The 22410-nt window shown below is 41.1% G+C and overlaps 1 protein-coding gene across 2 annotated transcripts; it reads right to left on the reverse strand.

Annotated features, from left to right (window-relative positions):
* Window positions 1-39: 39 nt before the first annotated feature.
* ash2l (ash2 like, histone lysine methyltransferase complex subunit) lies at window positions 40-21074 on the reverse strand. Of its 2 annotated transcripts, XM_026172900.1 has the most exons (17): window positions 20972-21074; window positions 19943-20000; window positions 19716-19861; window positions 19532-19620; window positions 19332-19426; window positions 18493-18588; window positions 17448-17543; window positions 17281-17356; window positions 15597-15614; window positions 9937-10036; window positions 8036-8253; window positions 7103-7270; window positions 3265-3458; window positions 1108-1200; window positions 916-1014; window positions 769-828; window positions 40-683 (listed from the first exon to the last, which is right to left on the reverse strand). In XM_026172900.1, exons 1-17 carry the CDS (start codon window positions 21028-21030, stop codon window positions 576-578), a joined length of 1773 nt encoding a protein of 590 aa, XP_026028685.1. In that variant the 5' UTR covers window positions 21031-21074; the 3' UTR covers window positions 40-575. The 2 variants fall into 2 exon arrangements, with proteins under 2 accessions (XP_026028685.1, XP_026028686.1); XM_026172901.1 differs by lacking the exon at window positions 15597-15614 and having other exon boundaries at window positions 20972-21073.
* Between the last annotated feature and the right edge of the window lie 1336 nt (window positions 21075-22410).

Here is a 22410-nt window from a genome sequence, read left to right on the forward strand (position 1 = left end):
CAGCTCCTTAGAAAAAGGCTAGGTGAACCAAAAAGACCATTCAACAAAAAACAGATTTAATTAATCAGATCAACTTGGATGTGGGATTTTTTAATTAAATTTAACCCAGTGTAAAAAAAAACACAAACAAATAAAATTCACCCAAAAGAGACAATAACAAAGACTTTCATTTAGACAATAAGTGAAATGGTGAATTGGCTCTGTTTGGCTGCAACAACACACACAACTTCATGGTGCCAAAAATGTGTTGAACTAAAACCTTTCTAAAGCATAACAACTTTAAATTATACACATTTGAAACCGGAGCACCATAAGTAAACTAATTCAGAAAAGCCTGATATGGAACTTCGCCCTATGGTAACAATGATATGCAGTTCGGTGTCATTTTAAATGTTTTATGTCTAGGAAGAATTCATTCAGCCCATACTGCTGACGATATTTTAATATTGCAAGAGCTGAAATGCTGCTTATTTGACCTACAGTTTACTGCAGGCATGAAGTGTTTTCATTTTGGCTATCTAAAGGTTGAACAACGTTTTTGACTCAGGGGTGTGTGTATAGTCAGTTCAATGTTTTCATCCCTCCCATGGAGGACTACGTCGTCCATCCACATCAGTCTCCACATGGTACAGCATGTCAGCCAGAGTGTGTTCGATCACAGCTCCCCAGCCCATGTCACTCATCTGAAAGTAATCAAACAATGACTCAGAGGAAGTTTCAAGATCATTTGGAGAAAGTTGGGAATCTTAAAAGGTATGAAGCTCTCACCGGCTGGTACTTAACATCCTTTGGAGGGTATTTGAAGTGGGGTCCAAAATTGACAGAAACCTGAAGAGGTAAGGGTATACTTAAAAAAAACAAACCCCTTTCCAACCTTAAAATCAAATAAATCATCAAATGTGCATGTGTACTCACTGTGCAGCTCTTGTATAGTGAGATGGCAGGGAAGTAGATGCCCTCAAACAGGTTTTCAAAGGCAACACCTTGGTTCACTCCATTTTTGTAGAAAATCATCTGAAAAACAAGAGCCGGGCCAATAAGAGGTAGGTAGTGGAAAATGACAGTAGGTTTTCTCCACTGGAATTAATTTTGAAAAAATGTTCTAACCCTGCTGGGACTCATTGGCTTGAGGCTTTTCTCTGCTTTGTCCACATAGTCCTTCTCCTCAAAGTACAGGTAACTCTTAAACTTAATTAGTGCCTGAAAAGAGAAACTGGTTTTAGATCCAACTAGTCCAAGAAAGACATGAAAACACCACACCCACACCAACCCCTGAGTCCCCGTGTTTTAACACGGCGGGCGTGATTGCGGATGCCGTGCAGGTGCGTCCGCACGGCACCGCAAACCACGCCCCACCACATACCCCCATCGCCCGATTGAGGCCGGGGAGCAATCTGGCCGAACCTACTCCCCCCCCCGCGAACTGGGGCGAGACTCGGCCCAAAACATCGGCGCCCCAGCCCAAGCGACGGGGAAGCGTCCATTCTGGTGGCCGCCCGCGCATCCAGCGGCAACGGCGAAGTTGGCCCGGAGGTCGGCCGCGTAGCAAGCGGACACGGCCCCACAGGCATGGCCGTGAGCTCCTGTACCCAGGCAGCTGGGCAGACGTCAGGCGCGCAGAATCGACTGGTGGCAGCGAGGCTGGACTAGCCAGCCCGCCGACCCCCGGCTTAGCGGGGCTGTCCCGCTCCTCTGCCTCCAACTCTGGCTGCGCAGGCTGCCCTGGAGCAGGGACCTCCGTCTCCTCGCACAGCTGCTCCGCCACCGCCTCCGCCACTCCCGTTTGGAGCGGCTCCCCGCACTGCGCCTCCGCCTCCAGCAGGCACAGCCCCTCGTCCACCTCTGGGTGGAGCGACTCCTCTTCCTCCGGCAGGTGTAGACCCTCGCCCGCCTCGTCCTCCGCCTCCGATTGGAGCGGCTCCTCCACCGCTCCCGGCAGGAGCAGCCCTTCACCCGGCTGCTCCTCCTCCTCCGGCAGGCTCGGACCCCCGCGTGACTCGTCCACCACCTCCGGCTGCCGAGGTGCCCCACACGGCTCCTCCACCGCTTCACTGTCCTCGGGACACACTTGTAGGGGTGGCGCCCAGGCCCAGAGCAGCGCCACCAGCTCCCCAATCCTTTCCAGGTGGCGCTCGGACCGGTCCTGCAGCTCTTCCTGCTGGCGACGCACCTCCGCCGCCTGCTCCCACTGGGCGGCCGCCATTTCGGCCACCCTCCGGGCCAGCTCCTCCATTCCCTGGCTCCGATACGGACCCGCCGTGCCGCCTCCTGGGTTTCGGCACCAATGTGGCGTGAATAAGGCACGGCGGGACCCCGGAGCAACGTTCAGAGCCAACTTTATTTAATTCACGTCACACCACACCCACACCAACCCCTGAGTCCCCGTGTTTTAACACGGCGGGCGTGATTGCGGATGCCGTGCAGGTGCGTCCGCACGGCACCGCAAACCACGCCCCACCACAAATATATTGTAATGACCTGGCTGGGGTTGTTAGCCAGGTGCATTCTGGGTATTGTGTTGTCTCTGTGTTTTCTATCGTTCTGCTAGTTCATATGTGTTTGATTTGCATGTTGTGTTAGTGTTATGTTAATGTAAGCCACAGTGAAGTTGATGTGTGTTCTGTGGAGGGGGGTGAATTGGCATGGTTGGCTGACACCGCGACTCTATGTGGTGGGAGCGTGATAGGGGTTCGGTGTCAGCAGTGTTACGTGGCTGTTAAAAAAGGTGAATAAATGCCCGTGGTGAACCACTACTGCCTCCTGCTGGGTTATTCGGGGATTACCAGTCTGCTGCTGAGACGCTCGGGGTCATGCGGTGTACGAGGCACGAGCGCTCTCCATTCATTGCGAGGTTTAGCGATAGCTGCTAGCGCCCCGCTAGCCGTTTAGCTAGTGAGCAGTTTAGCCAGTCAGCTCCCCAAACCCACAGTCGTTACAATATATTATTTTATTTATTTATTTATTTTTATTTACTCCAGCCTAGTAATAATACTGTTAATTTGTGTTATTTCTACAACACAAATTCTGGCTCAGAGGAACACATCTATCATTCCAACAGTTGCTGTTCCTTTAAAAAATACTGGCAGTGGTATCCAGTGGTATAAATCTGATTGGCATTTATCTCTCTTGTATAAGTAACATGGGAGGTGGACAAATGAAACACAGCCAAGCTCTTGGGACCATTTTGATACAACTGCATGTGACAGAAATGCAATGCTGAACACAAGAAGAAATCAGAAGTGCAGCTGATGTAGCTGCAGTTACCTTGTCCTTGTATGTATCAGGCAGAGCCTTCGCTGTCTCTGTGTCTTCAGGCAGCTCTATGAAGAAGCCCAGTGTGTCTCCCTGACTGTAGCCTGAGGAATAATGTTTTCCTATTGACTGGTGAAACCGCGTCCCTTTCTTACTGCGCCAAGAGTAGCTGAACTTGTCATAACCCAGAGGCGCCTGCAGGTTACCTAAGTTATAAATAAGATCCAACATGTTAGATATTGTGGTATTAACATTTTGTCAAAGCAGCTGAGTATCTAACTCTATATTAGGGCTGCCAGATTATGCCAAAGAATGATATCCACTATCCACTCTGGTAAAGAGTGACAACACAATTTATTATTTAAATTGAAGGGAATACATATTAACTGAAAAATGAGTAAGGACAAACAAACCTTAAAGCTGAAAGGAAAAAGAGGACCTGTTCTGATGTATATATCAATACATAATAATGGCAGATACTCATTAAAGAAAAATTTTGAGGTTTGTGAATTTCTTAGCCTCCCATCTAGTTAGGAGCCACAGAGGTGGCTGAAGGCTGTCCCCGAAGTCACTACATAAGACGCAGTATACACTAGGGCTGGGTCATATCATACAGTTCATGGTAATACTGGTATAATGTTGGGCAACGATAAGAAAATGAAATATCGTGATAGAATATGGGTAAAACTTGCATGTGCAGTGCCTTTGTTTTCATAGGCACATGGCAGAAAAAGCATGGCGGACGAAAGCGGATCGTTGAATGAAACGGATGAACCAGAATTGGTTTGTAAAAATGTTGCAACTTCAGTGTGGAACTGGTTTAGCTTTCGTCCGTCAGATACACAACAAAGTACTATTTTTGGTAGAGCATGCTAGCGGGCCGTCGTTATTACCGTGTTTTTTGGAAAATACGGCACACTTAAAATTAATCCTTTGATTTTTCTGAAAATCGACAGTGCCCCTTATAATCCCGTGTGCTTTATTTATGAATTCTGGGTGTGTTTACTGACCTGGAAACGATTTTATGTACACATTTTTATATAACTTTAATGCACATAAAAACAAAAACAGGTGCTAATGATCAACTGACCACTTTTTTTCTATGCTTAAGTGCTTTCTATCCAACAGTCACACGCCGATGGAAACAATGGAGAGCAATTTGGGGTTAGTATCTTAATATCCCTGCCAGTCTTGTGACCTACTCTGCCTCCTGAGCCAAAGCCAACATTAAATGTACATGTTGTGCATTTTGAACATGTTAATGTATATACAACTAATCTTTATTGTCCAAAAACTGAAAATAGCTCTGTAGTAAAAGCGCTATACAAATACAGGCCATTTACCATTAGATCGGCAGTAACAGCAGGTAGCCCCAATATAATTACTATCTCAGGAGCACAGCTTTGAGAGCCCAAAGGCAAACTGAATTCTGATGTGCCAAACACATTTGCTTTGTCAAGGGTAGCTCTACAAATCTCTCCTGCTACTCAATTTCTTTTCCTTAAACATAAATAAATAAAAAAAATAAATAAATACTATTCACATTAATATATTTATTACATAACAATCATGATAAGAGTGAGAAGCCAGAGATCCAGGAGATCTGAGCCCTGCATGGGTCCTCAAGAGTACAGAAGACCCAGACATCACCATGCACAGAGGACAAGACCCCAGGGCCTTAAACACCATAAAATCTTCCTGGCACCCTGCAAACCATCATTAGACGTCACCCTAGCCTCACTTTAAACAGCCTGAGCCTGATTTGGCAGTTCAGCTATAAGTCTAATGAACGGAGTGTCCCACTTGCTCTTCAGCCGAGCACACACCTGACCGACCCAAACCTGAATCTGTGGTCCTTTTGAGCAAGATTACTACTGTGACAAAATGTCATCACTAAGGGAAATCTAAAGGTCTAATATAAGCCATTATTTTTTCTTTCCATCATTTCATTTTTTTCTGTATTAAAATTTGATTTTCAATTTGTTCGTTTTTGTAACAAACAATTGTTTCTATAGTTTTAGTTTTTAAATCAGAATGAAGGCTCTGGTTATCACAATACACTTAAATGATATTGACCCACAGTGATGACATTCCTGCCTCAATGCACAAAATATACATTTCTTTTAGTTAATTTTTCAGATACACTATATAATTTTCTTTAAATTTGTTTTTATTCTTTTACAAGTTAAGAAAAATATCTTTCCACACCCAAGTTTGTATTTTTAGTTTAGCTTTACTGAACTATGATAACCTTGTAAACTCTTATTAATCTAATCTACAGTCAATTGATGAGACTTTATAATTATATATTATTTTAATGCCATTGTATATGTCTTTCTACTCTGTAGTAGAGCAGGGCGATATGGCCAAAAATATTTATCACGATATATATTTGAAAATTTGCGATAACGATATAACTGACGATATAATTGATGCGAGACAAAATACAACTCCACAACCTTACTAGCGCAAAAAGACAACCTTCCATTTATTTTCACTTAAACAAGAAACTGGTTTTTATGTACATTAAAGCTTTATAAAAATTTAACAGTGCAAATGCAAATTCCTTGCTGAAAGTTTAACCAAAAGGCATTTCCAGTAGAAATGTGCTGACATATCCTGAGCATAACCATGTATAATATCCACTGAAGTTAAAAAGAGGTGCTTTCCAACATTAAACTGCAGCGTGCAGTACGTATTTTTCGGACCATAAGGTGCACGGGATTATAAGGCACATTAAGCGAAACAAAGCAGTCAGATAAATCAAACTTTATTAAACTCATTCTTCTTGCTTCCTCCACTTCTGTGCCATTGATTCATTAATGTTGAATTCTCTGGCAGCTGCTCTATTCCCATGTTGTTGCAGTATATTAATGACTAACCTCGTATTGTGGATGGATTATCTCAGTTGTTCTCCTGACTGAAGTTTGGTCCGTTTACAGCATCCTGCCATGCGATTGCATTTGTCTCTAACCATGAGGAACCTTCACGTTAACTTTTATAAGTGGAAAAGTGTTAAGTGTTCGTCCTCCAGCTTCACTGTTTATGTTATGCTAACATAGCTGTGTCGCTAGCGAGCACGTAGCATATAATTATATACCAGCTAGCCCAACTTCAGTAACCCTACAAACGTCGCTGCTGTTTAGTTTCCTGTCTTCATTTATGTTGGAAGTGATAGCAGAGCTGTACGTTTGATTTTTTTCAGAAAACTCTCAGTCAGAACATGCAATATCATGCTTAGGTAACTAGCGAAACTAGCGAGCTAACTTCCGCTAACTTCCTGCTAACTTCTAACTCCGTTAAATGTAATACATTTTGTTTTCATGGATGCCTGGAAGTTAAACTTCATAGTTACACCTGGTAAAGCAGCAATGCTGATCGTTTTATTAAAGATGAAAGAATTTAGACAGTTAACTCTTGGTGATGCTGCAGTGTTCGTTTGACCTGAAGCATACGGAGTTTAGGACCCAGATTACTCCCAGCATCTTAGTCCGACAAATACGACAATAACGACAGCCCGCTTGCATGTTCTGCAAAAAAATGTGCTTTGTCGTGTATCTGACGGACAAACACCAAACCAGTTCCACATCACTGAAGTTGCACCATTTTTACAAGCCAATTCTGGTTCATCTGTTTCACTCAACAATCGGCCATGTGCGTATGAAAACAAAGGCACTGCGCATGCGCGTTTTACTCCCATTCTATCGCGATATTTCATTTTCCTATCGTTGCCTAACATTATACCGGTATTACCGTGAACGGTATAATATGGCCCAGCCCTACTCTGTACACAAACTATATTGTAGATGTAAATGTAATCATATTTGTATGAGTACAAAGCACTACTGACCAAGTGGTTGAGACCAGCCAAGTCTGGCTGCGGTCTCTGGAGGCATGTCATCAACAGACACCTCAAAGTACCAGGCGCCTTTCCGAACGCCATGGGAAGCTCGGACCATTGAATAACCCTTCTCCCCAGTCACTGTCAGGCGGTCATCAGAGATCTTCAACTGAGGCGCTGCAACATAAACATACTTATTCATACACAGCATAAAGTAAAGTGCCATGAAAAGTCTTGAGTCACCTATAACCTCACTCCATTTTGTGTTCAAGGAACCGGACTTTTTTGTAATTTGTTTTTTAAAAGTGGTTTTGAGCAACAGTTGTACTTTCTGAACATCAAGATATTAACTACTTTTGGATTCAGTTTCAGTCTTTGTACTAGAAAATTTTCAGAGGAAAATTTGTTAAGCAACTCACCTATGAATGATTCAAACATTCATTAGTTTCTAAGTTGAGGGATGATTCAGTGTTGTGCCCAAGCATAACAGAAAACTTAGCAAAGGACCAATTTTCAGTTATATCTTTAGGCACTTTTTGCCCCTAAAGATATTGTGATCCTTATTCCTTTAGCACAAACATCACATTGTCTTTCCAATATGATGTTTGTGGTTTCAACAGCATGTTTGGTTGGAAGGGGTCCAATTTCACTGTAGGTAACAATTTTGCATCAGATGCCTGATAAACTACTCCCGAGGACTGCGAAAATGAATAACAAAAAAAGCTGCCAAAGAGAGTTCAGGCTGTTTTGAAGGAAAAAGATATATATCGACTTTCAAACTTCTTGACATTCTACACTCTGCCTCATATAATGAATTTACATTTTCGTTGTCCGTGTTTCAATAAACTGCCTCAAACAAAATACAATGAACTCAAGGGTGGCTCAAGTCTTGTGCGCAGTATTGTTCATACGAAGAAAACAGAACGTCCTTGAAACCCATACCTCTGTCATGTAAGGCCAGCAGCACTCTCTCATACAGACAGGCTCTGTACAGATCACCAGGTATGGGTTTGCCTGCCCAACAGTCCAACTCGAGCTTCTCTGGGTCTGGAGCATGCGGGTCTGGTTCTGCTAGGACATAACGGTAGCCATCTTTATTAAATGGGTGCTCCAGTGGGTAACCATGAGGAGGCAGCCGCTGAGCAGAGAACAGAGGGTCGCTGCAAAGAGATAGAATGACCAGTTGTAATTTAATGGTAGCATGCACGTGTTAAAGTTGCATGAGGAACAAAATAGATTTGCATTAGAAAAATGCATAGGGATAACTATGACATCTATATAACTATATATTTGTTATATATCCATAACTAAAATGCCCACAAGCTATGTTTTTTTTTTTTTAATAAATTCCCCACAATCCAACAAGGACAGGGGGGTCCAGGCCCATCCAGCCCCTCCACCTCTGGCAGATCCTCCTGCCTGCAGAGTGGTCTCCTCAAAAGTAGTGGGCATCTTCAAAAAGATGATAAGACCTCCTGCCAGCTAATCTGAGAAGTTTATCATATTGAGAATCAACCAAATGAATGAAATGAAAAGGATTTATTGGTTTCCTCCAATTCTTGAATACTTGTTTTCTCTTTTCTTCTTTCTCTTTCGTCTTTAAGCAATGATTTATTAAATCTCCAGTTTTTACTTGGCAGAATGACCTTCTTAATTACTAGTATTAAAGACACAGGAGCATGATCGCTGACAGCTATTGGGTGTATCTAAGTGTCTGAAACAGTGTCTCAACAGTGAGCTGCTGACTAGGTAATAATCCAGACAAGAGTAAGAGTGATGAACATGTGAGAAGAAAGTATATTCCCTGCAGTCAGGGTGATGATATCGCCATCCATCACAAAGTCCGTAATCACTCATGCACTGTTTTCAGCCCAAGTGTTGCTTTTTATTATTATTATTTTTAAATGACTGTCACTTACACTTTGGAAAGCAGTTTCTTCCGGCTGTCTACGTGGACCTGCAAAACTACCATTCAATTTTCTGGGACAGATTTTTTTGCTTATATTTTGCCTTAGAGGTACAGGCTTCTCTTACAACAACATCACTCAAAAGTATGTACTTATATTGTGAAATGGAGGCAGGGCAACATGCAAATTGTATGGAGAGTGCACAAGGCTGTTGGTTCTGAATGATTCTGATTTACTATGATATGCATGTGGTGAGAACAAAATAGATGTATGATTAACTGCACCAAGTATGTGCAGTTAATCATTTCAACAGTAATTTTGTGTGGAATCCACTTTTTTGCACACGGTAAGAACATTTCCTCAGAAATTTTAATAAATGAGGCCCAGTGTCTGAATAGACTTACCTAAACCTTAAAACTTAAATAGACTCCGAAATCAAACTCCCTTGGTTGCCTTTAACTGCAAACATAAACTAAGCTGGTTGATCAATGCTCACCTATTGCCTGTGTATCAGGGGGAAAAAGAAGAAAAAAAGCCTATGTTGACTTTGTCCCAAAGTATTTCCCCTGGACATTATGCCTGTCACTTTGAGGAATTCTTCAACCAGAATGGAAATGCTAAGTGCCAGTTTGCCAAATTACCTCACCAACTAAATGGATTTTAGCCATCACCAAATCATATAATGTAAGCAAAGATGCATATTTTATATTTGCTTTAAACAGTAATGGCCATCATGCAGGCATATAGCCAGAAAGCTATAACTTAGCTATGCAATATGTATTTGACATTAGTTGATTCATCACATTTAAATAAACTTTGCTGATGTTATAGTGATAACTGAGTATATAATAAACACAAGCCTCCCAGTTGTTATACATGATACATAACAGACAGAACATACAACAGTGCAATATCATAATACAGGACCGTTAGTACCTCCTAGTTCTCTTAGCTGCTCCTGCAGCCGTCCCCTCTTGTTGCTGCTGTTGTTTACGTTTGGCACCTCTTCCTTTTCCTGGGCCAGGGGCCAAAGCACCTTCAAGAACATAAGATAGATTATTCAAATGAACCCACACAGGCACACAAACAGCCAGACAGTAGCAAAGGCAATATACACTTAGATGCCAATTTCTCACACAGTCCTGCAAGAAATTTTCCTTATGTCAGCTTTTCTCCCCTCTCATCAATCTCAACCAATATTCATGAAAGGAGAATTTATTGCAGGGCCGGCGTCTTAAATTAGCTTTCCATTAGCTTAGCTCTACCTAGGTGTGGTGGACATATAAAGACTTGCAGTACTGCAGGCACTAGTCTTCAGGTCTGATTACACCAACTGGTATTTACTGAACCTGACCTTAACTACTAGGTTGGTCTTTTCTTTCACTAGTTTGGTGCAGAAATCTGCAGAAATGACAGTGCCCTCCTGCAGTCCTGAGGGAACAGTCGACTCTGGGCTGACATGTTGACTGACAGTGATGACAAGGAGTTGTGGAAGTTTAACCACAAATGGACCTTGCCACTGTGGCACCACTGAATGAGGTACTGGAGATTATGAGGATCACTATGAGAACACCTCACAGCTCCTCATATCCAACTAGGAGGATGACGCATAAAATTTTCATTCCCCCTTGAGGTAAAGAGGACAGCGCACCAAACTCCCCCACTGCTAGGACAGATATGCAGAACGTCTGCAAATGTGCTACATTACAGGTTGAATATTACTTGGCTTGCTGTGGTAACAGAGAATACCAGCAAACCAGTTATTCCCAGCTGCTGGAAGAGGTATCAGTGTCACAGAAGGCATGTGTGGGAAAAGATCAAGGTGATTATAAAAATTTGGTGAACATAGGGCAGCATTTGCCCTGTTCTGCAGGGTCTGAACAGTTTACTCACAACATACAAATTTGGGATGGTCACTCATGTATCTCTGAGATGTCTAACGCACCAGGGAAACTGGTTTACATCTGTAGGACACATAATTTTACCCTGACAGCAGGTATCTGAGGCGCCTGTTACAAGTACACAGTGCTGCCATTTGGCCAATCCCTTAGTTCCATTGTTTTTGTACACTGCACTGAAGCAGCAACAAAAGTGTCCTGAGGCAGTAGGCAAGTTTTTTTAGCTATACTTTTAGATGACTGGCTCCTTCTCACATGTCCAGAGCAGAAGGCTGCGTCACTGCTGTCACGATACATCTGACCTACCTGAGCATTTCTATAAACACAGAAAAAGTTGTCAACAACATAACTTTTCTGGGTTATCCGTGAACTCAATTAAATTATATTCCATTTATATATGACCAAATCATAACAACAACTGCCTCACTTTATATTGTAAGGTAAAGACCCTACAACAATAAAGAGAAAATCCCAAGAATCGAATGAACCCCTTTGAGCAAGCACTTGGTGTCAGTGAGAAGGAGAAACTTCTTTTTAAGAGGAAAAACCCTTCGGAGGAACCAGGCTCAGGGAGGGGCAGCCATCTTTGGCAACAGGTTTGGGGTAATGGGAAGTAGACAGTTTAAAAGACACTCAATTTCCTTTACTAAAGTGAAGGCATTCAGAGCGTGCCTCATTCTTTACCACCTGCACAAATGGGTACCTTCAGATTATGCATTTGTTACTGGGGCTTATAGCATCAGGTACCCTAGTAGTCTGATTCAGCTGGGTATAGAGGAGGGAGTTTTAAGTGCTGGGTGTCATATCTCAGACCTAGCCCAGTGCACAGCAGAAAAGAGTAATTGTAACAGTAGAATGCACAATAGCATTATGCCATTGGTGACATCCAGCTTTTCTGACGCAAGGAGTCCCAGTGGGCCTTCCACAGGGTTTAACACCATTTAAAATGCTTTGGGATCCACCAGATCTCTTTAAAATTGTAAACAGAGAATGAGGATTGGTGTCACATTCCCTTTCCATGTCTGGTTTGAGTAGTTTTTTGTCATTCTTTTAAGACCTGATTGACAAGCACATTTAAAGTTTACTGGGCTGCTATTACTATTTGTCATGTAGGGTTTGGGGATAAAACAGCTGGCCAACCATCCTGCATGTCCTTTTCTGGGGGCCCCTTTAAAATGAAAACATTTTAAAGGGGCCCCCAGATGGCCTCTGGAGACTTAGCAGTGATTTGGGCCTCTGCAAGGGGAGAGCATTCATTTCCTAACGTGATTGGTTCATATGTGCCTTTTATCTCTCCATGTCTCCTTTGGTTTTGTCTAAAGAATAATATGTGCCCTGTTTGCATTTCAAATGCTTTTTTTGTGCAGGAAAAAGAGTTTTCGGCAAAGTTCTTCAGCTTTTCATTTACTGGGTTGGCTTATCAGTGTTTATACAAGTCAGGGGCTGCAGGTGCCAGTGGGTCTGCAAGCTCACTTTACTTGTTGTCTAGCAGCATCCTGAGCCCTATTTAAGGGGCATCTGTGCCACAACATGCTGGTCCTCCCTCCTCACGTTTGTCCAGACTGTGCAATAGAGCAAGCTATTTAAGGGTGAGTGGTTCAGCCCAACAGTTGTTGTGATCATCAGCAGATCAGGACTGGTATCATGCTTCTGAAGAATACCCAGCAATGTGCATCTCCAAGTGAAACATCTAACATGTGCTGCTTTGAGAACCGGGGCTACACAAGAAGTTACAGTAAGTTATGACTGACTTAGCTCAAGTGCTGTTGGTGTAACTGAACCCAAAGGCCAGAGTACAGATAAAGCAGCAGTGAATTTGTGGACAGACAGCCATTGAAAACAAGTTGCAATAAATATGTGTAAATGACTTTAAAGACAAATGTTTGCTGCTCAATATTACTATTTGATATACAACTATTGTTTCTTTCTTTCTTTTTTTTTTATAATAATATTGCCAAAACCACCACTAAGCATACACACACAAATGGAGAAAGCAGCTTATTCAGCATCTGGAGTACACAGGAAGGACAGCAGACACAAAAAGGCAGGAATTAGTCCATGAGTTATGTGGCATTTTCCAAATACTATGAGCCTCTAATGCCTCTTTGATGTGCCCTTGCCACATCTGTCTGGCAAAATGTAAATTAAATGGAACAAGACCTACTCATTTGATTCAACTCATTCCTCCAAACACAAATAGAAAGTCAGAATTAAGTGCTCTAAGGTAAACAAGAACTAACCAAACATGCCCACTTATCAATAAGTTTAGTGATCCAAGTGATGGCTTCTCAGTAGCTGCACATAACTCAGTTCTTATTTTTCTAATTTTTAAGTCAAATTTTTGTCTCCAATTCTAACGTGCTACTCAGTTGTTCAATATACATCTGGACATCTTTTACTTTACCTGACTTTACTTTTAACTAAATTATAGGTCTTTTCCACTAGTACCTAATCACATATCTGCAGTTTTGGTCATTTTCATTACAACTGAATACCACCAAATGTACATGGGGTCATTATAGCAACATAGTCGAAGGTCCCGTGACTCATTTGCATGCAACACAAACCCCACAACAAAGGAGGACGCTGAGTAGGGCTGCCACGATTAGTCGACTAGTCACGATTATGTCGACTATCAAAATCGTCGACGACTAATTTAATAGTCGACGCATCGTTTGAAGCTTTGTAAGATCACAAAGGACGCAGGAATGAGTAGTAGGATTTAAGGGTGTAATAACGGACTGAAACAGAAGATGGCAGCACTGCATGTACAAGGATGCCAGCTGCCGTTAAACCCCGAAGAAGAAGAAGCTGTGTCCCAGAATTCATAGCGCAGCTGTCAACAATGGCGGCAGCTAGTTAGTTTTAACTTTACTCCTATTATTCTTTCTGGGTCACAAAATAAACGTTTAACATATTTTCAGGCGAGAATGTAGCTGTGTAAACCTCAAATATCTGCTCAGTTTATCAAGACACCACATATTTTCAAAAGCTCTCCGACGTTTTCGGAGACGTCTGTTACCCACTAGCTCGTTAGCTAGGCGGGGGCAAGGCTAACTAGAGCCGTGAGAACACCGGACTCCCGGCAAATCGTTTTCAAACCCACCACTGTCTTTCGCTACTCAGGTTAAACATGATATATAAGTCACTTAGATAACTTAAAATGTTATTGTTTGGCTTTCTTTAGTATTTTATTTGTTCCTGAGTAAATCGGTTTGGCTAAGATTAAAGTTATAGTTTTTGCACAGCTAAATAAACTTCAAGCAGACAGCTGGATAATATACTCCGGTGTCCTGTTATATTTTAGAAAGCAAGGAGTTTATTAAACTTCACCGAAACAATCTGCAAATTTCATTAAAAATTAATAAACTACCATCTTGTCTTTATTTTTAGTTAGCACAAACACTTCAAGCTGTAAGCTAATGATAGTTATATAAGACCAGATGCTGCTGGTGCAATAAGCTGTACGTCCAATGGATGATGATCTGATTAGTCGACTAATCGCAAAAATAATCGGTGACTAGTCGACTATCAAAATAATCGTTTGTGGCAGCCCTAACGCTGAGTCAACGGTATACCTGCTGCTCAGTGTATGGCTTTTTGTCAGATTCTGGGACCACAGTGTTCTTATTTTTTTGCCCCCTCATTGCTGGGTTTCAAAATTGGTGTTGATTTTCACAAAGGAGAGACACTTTCATCATTGGCACGAAGTATGTTGACGTCAGATTTTTGCCTCAGATTGCTTGGAACCCCAGAAGAGGTGGTACTAAAGAAAATACCTGGTACCATTTATATTGGAAACCCTACAAACCGAGTTGAGCCATGTCAAGCCAACCCAAGTAGGTACTAATGAAAAAAGGCTATTTGTGAACTACAGGTTTAACCACTGAATGTAGGTGTGAGCTGAAGTAATAAATGCATATTATAAACATCCCATTGCAAGTACAGCTTAATGCCAACAACAACTAATTTTTAAAATTCATTGTGATGTTAAAATATTTGATCATCACAAACTACAAACATTAAAGATTCTAATCTAGACATTATTTTCACAATTTCCATTTTATTTATTGAACACAATTGTTCGGTAAATAAAATGCGAGAAAATAATAAATTTTTCACACTACAGTAGGATATTTTTGTATAGATTGTTTCTAGAAATGTCTAAAACCTGTCATTTTGAGTTTTTTTTTTCCCTTTGCCGTCGAGCTTATCTTTTTAAAGTAATTTTATGGCTCCAGACCTGTGACACAAAACTTGAGATGGAGGCAATTGAAGAGGATGAGGCTAATAAGCATTGGGTAAAAGCCAATAGCAAATCAAAAATGAAAATCTATTCTTGCAGCCATTGCACTTTGGAAGGGCAGAGTGCCATTACAGTCGGGAGATTTTGAAGGATTTCAGAGCTCATTAGCAGCAAGCCAGAGACAAGAAAGATTCACAAATGAGGGTAAAAGCTTTTTAGAAGGTGGGTGGGAGACCAAACAGATACAGAGAGCAAACAGGGAGGTTACAACTGGATATGGATGAAGTTGCCCTCAAGATGCTTTTTGGGGATCAGTTTGGGTTGGTTTGTGCTACACAGGAAAGTCTGATTGGAACATTTGGGCCAACTTCTATCCAGAGAAGTTATGACACACACACACACACACAAACCCCACACTAATTACTCCAGATGCCAACACACCACATATTCACCTGAGAAAGAAGATCCACCTGGAACATAATGCACAGAATCACTATGGGAATCACATATCACACCATTTGATTGAGTTTGGGGAGTTTACAGCTCATTATTCATGTAAGGCTGATTTCACACCCAACCCATTTGGTTCAGTTTAGTCACACTCTTACGCCTTGATTATACTCTGTTGTGGACATGGAAAGGTAGAGACACAATGGCCAAGTAGTCATTCCTGTTACACTCAGATTGATGTTCACTTCTCTGTGGACAAGTCAGGTAGCAAAAGGGGGGAGAAGACAAACAAAAATCAATAGGCAGGCACATCAAGGTCTGCCCTGCCCTCACACTCACCATCTGATGGCAAAATTTATATCACTTGGACCCTAGCAAACCCTGGAGGACATGGAAATTGTAATCAAGGGTTTACTATGATAGATGCCAGCAGTTTGTGAAAGCTGTCAAACTCTGGTGCAAATGAAACCTAACCAACTCTGCCTGAAAAGGAGGGCCTTGGCATGTATCCAAGGAAATTTTATCCAGTTCTATGGTGAAAAAAAGCCCAATCAAAATAAAAACCATTTATGTTAGAGTGACTGCAGCAGAGAAAGTTTTAATCAACACAAGCTTGCTCTAACGCACTGTACATCACTCTCCTTCACTGAGACCTCAGTGCTTGTATGACCAAGGAGAGAGCACGGGAAAGCAAGAAGTCATTTCAAAAGCTAGGCTTTTTTGTCACTGATGTGACCAAGAGGGATGACAGTCAATCAAGATAAGGTGGTTAACTTGCTCAAAAAAAAAAAAAAAATCTCTAGCCCCAAACCTGAAAACATTACACCTAACCAATAAATGAATCCACAAACAGTGGAATAACTGAGCAAAAGCTTCAATTTTTTAGCAAAAGAAAAGTTGCTATTATATGCTTCTGCACATTTTGCCCAGTTAGTATAACAGTGACCTCTTAACAATTTAATGAATATATCTTCTCTTTCAGCTGCTCCCTTGAGAGGTTGCCATAGCAAATCACCTGCCTCCATCTCACCCCATTCCTAACATCCTCCTCTGACACTTCAATGTTCAGCATGACCTCCTTCACAACATTAATGGACCACCTGTGTGATCATATCTTTTCCTTCTGATTCGTGAGTACTCCTGATTATGTTCTTTTCTCTTGAGTGTGACTTATATATGGATATAAATATACATCCAACCCTGTTGGACATACGCACTAAAAACACTGAACCTCTTCAGCCATAATGATCCACTTGGAAAAGGAAATCTGTTGGGCATTTCTCATGGCCTTCAGACAATAATTCTGATTGCTACAGAGTTATAAACATTATATGCTGGCTGAGCCAGAGCCAGATTATAATGCCTGCAATAAGTTTCTTGTTAATGATGATAAACATGTCAATGTCGATCAAGTGCACCATCATCTGCTGTGACATCTCCGAAATGTTATCTTTACATGTGCAACTGTGAGAGTTGTTGCTGCATGCAGGATGACAGCTGTTAAATCTATCCAAAATGTCTGTTTATTTTATAATAATGTCAAGTGAACCAAAAACGAATCAAACTGTGGGTGTGAAACCACCTGCAAATATTTTAGCCTCTTTTTCTTTAACACACAATGTTATATAACAGGACTAATCTGTGCTTATCATTATTACAGTTTGGAATATTGTTTTGCACCCTTACCATTGAGCCCACCAGCCATGGGAGTACCAGTAGTCTGTTTCTGTGTGTCATATGAGGGTCCAATGTTTCCCAGGTCCTACACAAGAAATACATATTTTACATACTGTATTTTTTAAAAAATGCAACAAATGCCCCTCCAGTGTGCAACAAATAACAGAATAAAATACCTGGTCCAAAAGGCCAAATTTAGGGTACTCCTCTTCAGGGTCTTTACTGCCTGGATCAGGGTGTTCCTTCACCAGGAAAACATCGCGCTCTTTGCACTGGAAAATAAAAGTTCTACTCAATACTAATACTACAACATTTCAATAATCATTACATATTTATTTATATGAGGATACCTGGTCATGATATAGCAGTGCAGCAGGGTGGATAGTTACAAGAATGGTTAAACAACATTTCTATAAATACCTCAGAGTACACATAGATAATAAACTGGACTGGGTTAAAAACATCACTGCACTCTACACTATTTTCTGAGGCGGCTGAGGTCTTTCAACATCTGGTGGACAATGCTCAGGACTTTTTCGAGTCTGTTGTGACCAGTGCCATCCTCTATGACGTTGCATGCTGGGGCAGCAGGTTGAGGGTCGCAGATGCCAACAGACTCAATAAGGTCATCCACAAGGCCATTAATGTTGTGGGGATGGAGCTGGACTTCCTTAGGTTGGTGCCAGAGAGGCTGGCCAGTCACAGGAGCATGTTCAGTAAGACAGTGAGATTATCAAAATGCACCACTGAATGACACAGAAAATCATTCCTTCCATGTGGCTCTCTCTCTGTACAACTCCTCCATCTAATGTACAGTGCACACTGCAACAGTTACACCCTTTTGCACATGCTCTACAGTAAAATAACAAATGACAAAGTTTAACAGGTTAAAGGTAAATGTCAATCATATATATTTCACCTCTGTAATATTCTTAATATTTAAATTGAGCTATTTGTATATTTAAGTGATATTTCTTACATTTTTAAACTTTGTAATATATTGTACTATTTAATTAATTTAGTCTGTTACTGTTATTGTCTTGAAGCAACTGTAACCCACATCACTCCCTTACGGATTATTAAAGTATTCTGATTCTTTTCCTAACTGTGCTGTCTTCACATGGACATGTTTGTCTTTTGTTTTGTTTTTTAATAAAAAAAGAGAATTTAAAGCATAACTGCCTATATTTTCTGTGTAATGGACTGTAGCAGTCACTGTACCATCGTCTTCACTATATTGTTTGGCCAGGTGAGCTTCCCGGGTCTTTGTCGAGTTGTCATGCACTCCCAGTACTTGTCAATAAATGGGATGATATCCTGTAACAAAAGAAAATAAAAAGGAAAATTGAAAATTAATTAATCCTACAATTTAGGAGGGCTTCAACAAGTTAAAAAAAGGTAAACAATAATTCTTTCACATAAATGTCCATAAGCTTGAATTCTTCCCCCTGCTCCCTTTTAACAGGTTGTCACCACAGCGGATCATCTGCCTCCCACTTAATTTAGTCACTTAATTTATTTGTAAAGGATTTTACATTCAGCTCCCCTTCTGATGTAACTGGCCACATGTTTCCCAGCTTAAAACTGGTACAAAAGGTACACTACCGTCTGACCTCCCATGGCTCCTCTGAGATGACCATCCACCAGTGTGTGTTTATACATGTTTGTACTCATTTCCCATTATGATTTAGGAAATTAACTGGACTGGAATTTGTATAACACAAACCTCATTCACCCATTCACACCCACTTTAATACAGTTCTATAGTCTATCCTTTAACCCTTAGGAATATTGAAGGAGCTGGAGATGGCTCTTTTAGGTGGTAGATGACCTGCTTTACTGCCTGACCCTCAGTTTTCATATACTCAGTGCGCGTCAGGAAACGAACTCAACAACAGTAATTTAAGTAAAGATTAGCATTACTCAGAATTTAAAACTGTTCCATGAACATCTACTATGTCTGGGATAGGAAGGCAACAGTTTGATACACCTACTTATAAGACTAATGGCTATCCTATAAGTGTAATATCATTGGAAAAGCCAAAAACAGTTACACGCACCTTGTCTTTAGAGAACATGGTCTTTGGATGCTCGTCTTGTGTTCTGGATCTCCATGTCAGGTTAGCAAGAGCTGTGAGACACATCTCTTTCAGGTCTGAGAAACCAAAAGCGCTTTGTCAGTCATTCAAAACACAGAGTAAGTTATGATCTTAAAGCTTCAGAAAGGTTATTAGCTGGTTAAAGCACATGGCACACATACTTGCTTGTTTCCTGAGAAAATATGTGTTACCACTGTGATGGCACACGTTGCAGTGAAACACATAATTGGTCATAAAGGGCAGACAGGTCCTGTAGAGGAGGAGAAAGACTGGAGCATGAAAGCTGTCAGGACCGTTACACAGCTGCTGATATTGTACTGACCAGCTACCGAATAATAGCTTTACTCTGTGCCGATGCCAAATGTGTCAGCGGTGAACCACTTCATGCACAAAGCACATTGCAGCTCCACCTCTCCCAGCTGCCTGCCACTTTCCTCATCTCCTGATCCAGTGAGAGCGTCAGCAGCCTCTGAGCCTTCACCAGCTGCCTCCTGAAATAATCAAACTCAGATAATTAAAAGCAAGAATTTACAAAACAAAGCCTTAGCAGTTATATAACTCAGTACCATTACCTCTTTGCCATTAGATGACTCAGTCTCCATGGTCGGTAGCACTCCAAATGCAGTTTCCCTGAACATCAATGGACAAATCAGATGATCCAACAATTATTATACATGCAAAAGCAGCCATAAGAGAACTGCAATAACAACATTTCTATTAACTTTATAATATAAATGTCTATTTTTTTTTTTAAAGGAAAACCAAAGTTTACCCATCCATGAAGGGATCTTATTTCAGCTAGTACATGCTCACTTGTTTACCCTTTGTTAGTTTTTATTTTAATCAAAAGCATACTGCTAAAGAAAATTGCTATTTTCCACATAAAGGTCTTCAGTTATAATTTCCAGATTTTACGCGTTTGTCAGCAGACCACGCAGTGTAGGGTCTGTTGGTGTAAAGCTGCTTTCTCTTTCAAACTGGCTTTATGTGTCCGTCTGCGTACGCTTTTCGGTAGGTCAGGAATTTAAGCAGAATTTATGGCCGCTGAGTATTGAGCTATGCTGTCAGATGGAGGCGGTGTGCAATGTCTTACAACCGGTCTATGAGACACTCTCGCATGTGTTGTTGTTGGTCCGTTAGCTAGCGACGGAGAAAAGCGAAGTTAAACCTGAATAGAAATCGAATGCATAAAACAATAAAAAAAAAGTGTCACTGCAACCACACTCTGTGCTACTCGTACTATAATTTTTGATATTTGGGTTTTGGCACGGTTTAATGGTCCCCGGTAAGCTCTATTCCGGTGTTGTACACGCTTGTACTACAGTGGAAATTATGGACCTGCAGATGCAGATGTTGGGAAACGTGTACGCGGATGGACACATTTGCGGGACCATAAATCCAGCTTAAACTCTAACATTAGCGTTTAAGCTGTAAGTTTAAGAAAAGCTAACGCTAGTTAGCAAGTTTAGCCAGTTTGCTAACATTGTTTCTGATAAAAACAGAACGTTAATGCTAATTAATGCGGGTTATATGTACACATATAATCCGCAATATGACCTAAAAATTCTATACAATAAAACTGTTGCATCAGGCGCACATACCCTTCTCCGGACTCAGGTTCGGCTGCAGTAGCAATGCCCGCCTCTACCTCGGACGCCATGTTTCGAATCAATAACAACAAAAAACATCGCGAGAAGATGACAGCTTCCGGTTAGTGAATCAGCGCCACAGGAATTCAAATTTGTGAAGTTGTACTCAACTTGTATACACAAAATTACCAAAAAACAAACAAACAAAGGCAAACCATTCTCAATCAAAAGCACAAATTACATCCAGCTGTACATTTAAAGGGCAGCATAAACAATCATGTTAGGTTAAAGTTGGTTTTTTTTGTTTTTGTTTGTTTTGTTGTTCTCTATTCATTAGAAACAGTCGAATCGTGATTATATTCTCTCTATTTATTTTTATTTTTTTTACTTTCACTATAACAGTACAACCATTTGAATCAACTTCAAGTCTCAGCCTAATAAAATCATTAATTGGAAAATTTTCATTTAAAATTTTAAAATGTAAATTGTAAAATCCATGTTAGGAGGAGTTGAAATATTTTAGTTTTCTAATTGTGGGTATCTGATCTAATTCAACAAGTTTAAAAATAGTCTTTACGTCTTAAATGAAATTTACTACCAGTCAAAAGTTTGGACACACCTCATTGTTTTTCTTTACTTTCATGAGTATTTACATTGCAGATTCTCTTTTTTTTTTTTTTTTTTTTTTTTTTTTTTTCTTCTAAATGACATCAGAAACAGCAGTATGCGACATTACGTGATGGCAGAGCTTCAGTTCATCCTTTGTCATTTTTTTTTTTTTTTTTTTTAATAAATAGGACAGGGGGAATGAATGAGAGAAAGAGGGGGAGAGAAAGAAAGAAAACCAAAGGGGAGAAGAGACGGTGAGAAGGGGGGGGAAGAGAGAGAAAAAAAAAAAGAACTCCTGGGTCACCTGTATGGAGAAAAAAAAAAAAAAAAAAAAAAAACAAACAGAGGAGACAGCAAACAACAAAGAGCAACATAATAATAGAGAAAACAAAGCACCATCACAATAAACTAGCTAGTCATAGATATCAATATTTACTAAATAATAAACGATATTGTGCAGCACGCAAGATAGACAGCGCACAGTGTGCTTTGAGGCAGCAGCCAAGAAAGCTTTAGTCCGCGTCTGTGAATACCCATGTGTGCATACCTGTGTGGATCAGCATGTTTGCATTCCAAAGGTTTCTCCATGTAATGATCTGCTAGGGAGTGTGGGGGGGGCCACAGCCCCGTCCTCCAGGGTGTGAAGCGGGTATGGAGGAGATCAAAACTCCAGACATCCAGAGGCCCCCAGAACACAAGAGACCATGGAAGACCAACAGAGGGGCAGCCGCGCCACTGTTCCAGTAAGAGCTGAGGAGAGTCCCAGATGAGGGCTCGCCCAGCAGCCGCGGAGCAGAAGTCAGGGGGAGTTGCAGTGACGCGCCCGTGAGCTCCGCCGGCCC

The sequence above is a fragment of the Astatotilapia calliptera genome, chromosome 7 (assembly GCF_900246225.1).
Source record: "Astatotilapia calliptera chromosome 7, fAstCal1.2, whole genome shotgun sequence".
In the NCBI taxonomy this organism is placed as follows: domain Eukaryota; kingdom Metazoa; phylum Chordata; class Actinopteri; order Cichliformes; family Cichlidae; genus Astatotilapia; species Astatotilapia calliptera.